The sequence below is a fragment of the Brachypodium distachyon genome, chromosome 2, assembly GCF_000005505.3.
Source record: "Brachypodium distachyon strain Bd21 chromosome 2, Brachypodium_distachyon_v3.0, whole genome shotgun sequence".
In the NCBI taxonomy this organism is placed as follows: domain Eukaryota; kingdom Viridiplantae; phylum Streptophyta; class Magnoliopsida; order Poales; family Poaceae; genus Brachypodium; species Brachypodium distachyon.
In genome coordinates this window covers 4,079,424-4,086,115 of record NC_016132.3, presented here as the reverse complement: position 1 = coordinate 4,086,115, position 6,692 = coordinate 4,079,424, and the positions used below count along the sequence as shown (strand labels likewise).

Here is a 6,692-nt window from a genome sequence, read left to right as displayed (position 1 = left end):
CTGACTCATCATGGCCTTTCTTGTCATTTCGTGCCAACGCACAACCTCTTAAATACTCCCCAAAATATCCCCCCCTCCCCCGGGAAAGAAAGAAGAGAGAAGAAACAAGAGCAGAACGCACACGGCGACGACGCATTTGGTACGTTCCGGCTCGCAACACCGCAGCCTCTGCCCCACGCGCACCAACGCACGTGCGGCGGCCGGCGGCGGGGATGACAAGGCGGTGCTCGCACTGCAGCAACAACGGCCACAACGCGCGCACTTGCCCCGCCCGCGGCGGCGGCGGAGGCGGGGGCGGAGGGGTGAGGCTGTTCGGCGTGCACCTCACGTCGCCGCCGGTGGCGTCGATGAAGAAGAGCGCGAGCATGAGCTGCATCGCGTCGTCGCTCGGGGGCGGGTCCGGGGGCTCGTCGCCGGCGGCGGGAGCAGGGGGCGGAGGAGGAGGAGCCAGGGGAGGCGGCGAGGGCGCGCCGGGGTACGTGTCCGACGACCCCATGCACGCCTCCTGCTCGACGAATGGCCGGGCCGAGCGCAAGAAAGGTAAGACTGTTTGGTACCGATCGCGCTTCATTTGGTTTGCCCCGGACTATCCTGCCTATGTTCCTGTTCGACGAAACGCGTTGATGAGCGGGAGAATTTTTGCTCCCTTGTTCGCTCTTCTCCTTGATGAAATGATGGATTGCCTCCATGAGCGAGCGAGGAAAGTGGCGTCTTTTGCGCTTCAGTTTTTGCATCTGTTTGCTTCTGGTTAACTCATCCGTCCAGTTCCATCTACCGACCGCATGTTTAGCGAGAGAATTAAAATAGAAATCTCAATTAAAAAAACCCTGCAGATTGCAGCTAGGAGAAGAAAGAGACGATTATTTAGTCGCTTTGCTTCGTATTCTTCTCTCAGGTATCGCATCTTGTGTACGAGAGGGTAAACAGAATTTTGTGGGTGAATCTCATAGTAGTAATTCACTCTTCTTTTTAGTTTGTCCACTATAATTCCATTTCTGTTGTTCACAACTGTTCCAGAGATTCATATCAAGATGCCTAATTAATGACAAGGAGATCTCAATTTTTTTGAAAGATGCCGTATCCTCTGAATATCAAATCGTGGCAGGTCCCAGGTCCATCAAGTAACCAACAAGCACTCCGAAGTTTTTGGTCTTTTGTTTTTTGTGATAAGAAATTATCTTCAAATGGAGTAGTTTGTATGACTGCTTTAAGGATTTGTTTTATTTGCCAGACTTGCTACTGTCATTGTTGAGGATGCAAATATTTAGGAACCGTCCAGAATGGCCGACACAAATAAACTTAGCTCAATATCTTTTCCCACCTAATTAAGCTACATGCACATGTGCATCACAAGACCTGTATAGATCACATTCCGGAGAGATAGTGACTGGCTACGACTAAGGAGCCGCACAAGTGCCCCCCTCGTGTCTCTTTGACCTTTAATTTAATCACCTGATCCTAAAGGAATCTAGCCATATTAATTTCCAGCTGTTTTGACCAGTCCTCGATGTTTGCAGTGATATGTTATTTTATTGTATGATTGTACGAGAGAGGAGAGACTTTATTATTTGGCACTTGGCTTCAGGGAAACTGTAGGAGCCAAGTGCCCTTTTAGTTGCTTACAGATTAAGGTAGATCTGTGAGATCACTTTTTCCCTTTCTCTTTTTTGCTATTGTATTTTGGTGTTGAATCATCTGTTCTGATGGTTACATAATGAAGTAAATTAGGTCGCTACAAAAATTAAGACCAGAATGAAAATACTTTATACTGGATTGAAAATACTTCTAGTGGAGAGTTCCCTTGTTTTATATTAATATAAAAATGCTGACCTCTTATCTGGCAACATCATGCAAATGAAGCTGATCATGAATGCTGCACCATGCTATTTCCATGTGTGTTTAACTTGGAAGGTATTGAACCTTTGGGACATTGGATGCCATATGGTTTGTTGTACTCGTTAACATGCATCCTTTCGCCACTGTAAATACCTGCAGCATGTTACATTTAGGAATTCACTCATGTAAAAGTTATAAAAATTGACACTTTCAGGGGATACATCCTGTTTTGAGAGATGCAGAGATTGTGGGTAATCTTGGGAAATGGAAGAGAAGAAATTTAGCGGGACAAGGATACTGATTTAGTAAAATAATACTGCCGTCACTATAGAATGAAATAATCTTATTTTGTGTGCGAGCAATTCTAAGTACTGTTCCATGCCCTATTTTTCTACTGGGAACTGGGCTTCAGTAGCTAATTAGTTTTTATGTTGTTGAAACCTTGAAGGTCAAAGACTCAAAACCAGGTAATAACAATGAATAGTTTAAGGGCATCTCCAATGGTTGATACTAAGCAGGTACTAGTCCTATGTGGCGGAGAGATAGGTAAAAAAGAATAGTACCTGTTACTTGCAGAAGTAACAGCATCTACGCGGGAACCAAGAACAAAAGGAGGGTGACGTGTGGGTCCATTAGGAAAGAGAAGTGAATAAAAAAGAGAAAGAACAGAGAGAAACCATAAAATAGAAATTAGTAACAGCTTGTTGTTGAAGATGCCCTAACACCATACTGGATTATAACTGTCTCTTTAATGCAGCTGCCTACTTCACCGGCATATTTTCAGCTTCATGAAAAGTTATTATTCATCTGATCTCAAACAAATTGAAGTATATAACAGTCACATCTAAGACATCTCCCACTAGATTCATCGAACAAACTACTTTCCATAAAAAGGTAAAGTTAAATGCATTGAAACTAGAAGTCTTTAAGCTCCTAAAGAATTTCTAAACAAGTTTGTCTGTTTAAAGGCCTAATAACCTTAGTATAGCTGATCTGGAAAATGATCTAGCACATCAAATGTTAATAAATGTAGTGAACCTGCTTAAGCGGAGCCTCAGATAAGACATATCCTGCAAATTGGCATCTCTACTGCCTGAGGATTCTGGATAAAAGATAAATATATCATGGAGGTGAATTGCCTAAGAAACATTCTGTTTTTGCCATGTTTATTTGCTTCCAGAATGTTTGTGGAGACAGCCTGTAAAATATTTGGTTTTGAATTAAGGTATTCGTTTTTTACCAGTAAAAAGTTTTGAGTAGTGAGTATTTAGACGCAAAAGTAGATTTTTTGTGGCCCTATGGACTTATGCCCCTACGAGTCTATGACCCTTACAAATCAATTCTCCAAGGTTAGGGATTTAGACAGCTCACTCATTATGTTAATGTAAAAGCATTTCCCCTTAAAAATTTCGTGTTTTTCGTGGTAACAGCCTATTCATTGAGAGTTTGAACTCGGCAACTTAATTTTCCAGTTTAGGAAATAATATAATATTAAATGGGATGCAAATTTATTTTCCTTTTCCCCTTTATTGAACTGTTGCTGTGTAGCTGTGGTGCCGGATAGTCTATTCTCTATTGCTTGAAAGATCCAATCTTGCCTGAATCAACCAGCATATTATCATACGATGCAAATTATGTATTTAGGACACACTAGCACAACGCCCGTGCGTTGCTACAATTTACATTAAAATAAATTAGAGTCAGATCGAGCCCATCACTAATAGGCTCGATGCATGCATTGTATTGGTAGTATTTTGTATGTGGTTCTTTCAGACTCTTTTGTAAGAACCGGCTTTAATAAATAAATGGCTGTGTAAATCACTCGATGCAGAGGCCAGGGTCACATCTCCTTTTCGAAAAAGAAAGATGCAACAGGTGGTGTGACCTGAAGATGAACGGACTTCCACAACACCACCACTCAATTGACATCTTTTATAGGAGTAGTGATATACTAAAATCACTCGATTGAGAAGTATCAAGCATCTTAATTGTAATACAGTAGGTAAACAAGTTTTTTTTCTGCTTTAGTCTAAGAATGCTAGAACGCTGTTATGGTTATTGTTCTGTTTTTACGTTTCTGGATCTTGCGGTGATGTATCGGAGTGTTGTATGAACTTCATGGCTGTCTATGTTATGGTCGGTCCAGCTTCCAATCATAGACTTATTTTTGCTTCAGGTACGCCGTGGACTGAAGAAGAGCATAGAATGTTTCTGATGGGTCTGCAGAAGCTTGGTAAAGGAGACTGGCGTGGGATATCTCGTAGTTTTGTTGTTTCCAGGACCCCAACTCAGGTGGCAAGCCATGCTCAAAAATACTTTATCAGACAGACAAACTCGTCAAGACGGAAGAGGAGGTCAAGCTTGTTTGATATGGTCCCTGAAATGGTATGCAATTCTTGCTTTATGTAATAACAGGGATGGTCTGTCTTCTCCACATAAGTTAAACTACATGCTGATCTTTGTGCTTTCCTCTTCAACTTGAAGCCAATGGACGAGTCCCCAACTGGCGCTGAAGAGTTTATGGTCTGCAGTACTCAAGAAGAGTCATCAAGTTCAAATAAACTGTCACTGTTTCATCTTGGGCAACATAAGGAAGCAGAGTTTGATAAAGATGTGCCAACTATGCACCTAAGGCAACACAAGGAATCTGAATTTGCAGAGCCTTCATTAGAAGCTCCAGATTTGGATATGAACCATGCTGTATCGTTCAAGGCCGCAACTGTCCAGACAATGCCGGCATTCTACCCAACATTGGTCCCTGTTCCACTAACGCTTTGGCCTCAGAATGTTGCTAATGTGGAAGTAGCAGGCACAACCCATGAAATCCTGAAGCCCACTCCTGTGAATGGAAAGGAGGCAGTAAAGGGAGATGAGGTTGTCAGCATGTCCAAGCTCAGCATTGGTGACGGTAGCTCTGGCTCATTGGAACCTTCTGCTCTCTCTCTTCAGCTTACCGGGTCGACAAATACAAGGCAATCAGCTTTTCATGTGAACCCACCAATGACTAGAACTGACCTAAGTAAGGGAAACAACAGCCCAATCCATGCAGTTTGAAGAATCATGGAATGGGCCTGCCCAGTCAAGTCTTACAGATTGTATTAATGGTCCCAATACCCTATAATGTCGCGTAAGCTCCTGAGCATGTATTTCTGTACTGTAAGGGTTCTAAGCTAATGTATCACCAACTTATGTTTCTTTTCATTAATAAAGGTAGAGATACAGATCTCAATGAAAATACCCTATCATTTACCTGTCATCAATCTCAGACTATTGTTTCCTTTGGATACAACTTCAATGCTTTGGTGAAAAGAAAATGATCTGTAGGTTTTGGCATGTAACTATTTATATGTACATATGACTTCTTTATGGTTACAAATTCACACACAGGCGTGTTTGCTAATATTCATGGATTTCTTATTCCCAAACATTACTTCATGGGTTTTATTTCTCAAAATTTGGCACTCTTACTTGGAACTTAAATGCTGAAAGAATGTTTCTTTTGTTTTGGAAACTTATAGTGATTTGGGTGGGTGGTGGGGGTTGTGTCAGCTTTTAGTTACCAGTAGAGGGCGATATTCTTTTGGCTCCACAAGGAGATAATTATTGTTAATATTTCAAATGGTATGTTTCTTAAGACACAAACCTACTGACTCCTGAATCTGTAAAGTTTCTCTTAGTGCCTACTTGTAGAACTAAGTTGTTCTTGACTGCCCCTAATTAAGTAGACTAATTCCTTCATACAAACAGAAGCAGTGGATGATTCCTGAACAACAGAATTGAATCTAAAAAAGAAAAGCAAGATCATTTCGACATTTGAGATGGCTAAATCTAAAGTAGCAGGTCTACAGACGACAATGTGTGCCTTCGTTTCGCTGCTTCTTTTTTCCGAATTATCTGTCTGCTCAACTTTTAGTTTTCAGTCTTGTAAGTTCTGCTAGGTTTAAGCATATAAATTCAGAATTATACAGAAGCATACCATCATGGGTTTGACTTGATATGATCCTCTTAATAATCTATTTACGAAATGGAAAATGTCTGGAACCCTGTTTATGTGAAATTGTATTTTCTGGTGCTATCAACCGACTACATCACTTGTTTCTTGGTGTATTCCTGAAGGATTTCTCCTAACACTCCCGATCTCATTTTTATCCTCAAGCAATGAACTTACTTTTGCCATATCCCATGTTCATATGGATTCCACAGGTCAGTCCAGAAGATGAAGGGGGAGATCATGATTTATTTTCAGGTAACAATGTCCTATTCTCAGTTGGTGCTCTTACCAGCTTGCTTGCCAATACGCGAGCTAAACCACCGTGCTACTATATTGTACAGACAGACAGATAGTTGTGCGACAAGTGTCTAAATGTGCGGTAAATTCAAGAAGACGAAAAATGGATCTTGTACTGCAAAGAAAATAATCCTAATATCCTAATTATCCTCTGTGATGAAGAAACAGAACATGACTAAAGACCAAGGTTTGTCTGTCTTTGCATATACGATGAAGAAATAGAACATGATTATAAATTTGGAGGTCTCTTGTTAGAACATATATGCAATGATTTGTCAAAGTGCTGTAGATTAATAAACAATTTACAAGTTCTTGTCAGATGTTTCACTTGTTGACTACGAATTTTCTAGGACTGTTATACATCGTGATCCTCAAGAAAAGACAGATAATGAAAAGAAGGGATGGGAATCAATTAGTCTGCTCCTGGTATTGTCAACGTGATCTTTGAATATTAGGGTTTATTACCTGATTTAGTTTTTGTTTATAAATATACCCCACCAATGACCTATTGAATTCAAAATTTTGTCATATTTTACTGTTGGTGATACTCTATCCTGGCGAGTTCTTA

General features: G+C 40.8%; 1 protein-coding gene across 1 annotated transcript; it reads left to right on the top strand.

Moving 5' to 3' along the window:
• The first annotated feature begins 68 nt into the window (after nucleotides 1-68).
• LOC100828575 (transcription factor MYBS3) lies at nucleotides 69-5,174 on the top strand. The gene is made up of 3 exons (XM_003564576.4): nucleotides 69-540; nucleotides 4,013-4,221; nucleotides 4,321-5,174. The coding sequence occupies exons 1-3, from the start codon at nucleotides 213-215 to the stop codon at nucleotides 4,888-4,890; spliced, it is 1,107 nt and encodes a 368-aa protein (XP_003564624.1). The 5' UTR covers nucleotides 69-212; the 3' UTR covers nucleotides 4,891-5,174.
• Nucleotides 5,175-6,692: the final 1,518 nt, after the last annotated feature.

What these genes read in the sequence shown, in the direction of transcription:
- LOC100828575 (XM_003564576.4), top strand. Translation starts at nt 213, where the DNA reads ATGACAAGGCGGTGCTCGCACTGCAGCAACAACGGCCACAACGCGCGC. An exon ending in CCGGGCCGAGCGCAAGAAAG is followed by an intron (nt 541 to 4,012) that starts GTAAGACTGTTT and finishes TTTTTGCTTCAG; the next exon opens with GTACGCCGTGGACTGAAGAA. An exon ending in TTGATATGGTCCCTGAAATG is followed by an intron (nt 4,222 to 4,320) that starts GTATGCAATTCT and finishes TTCAACTTGAAG; the next exon opens with CCAATGGACGAGTCCCCAAC.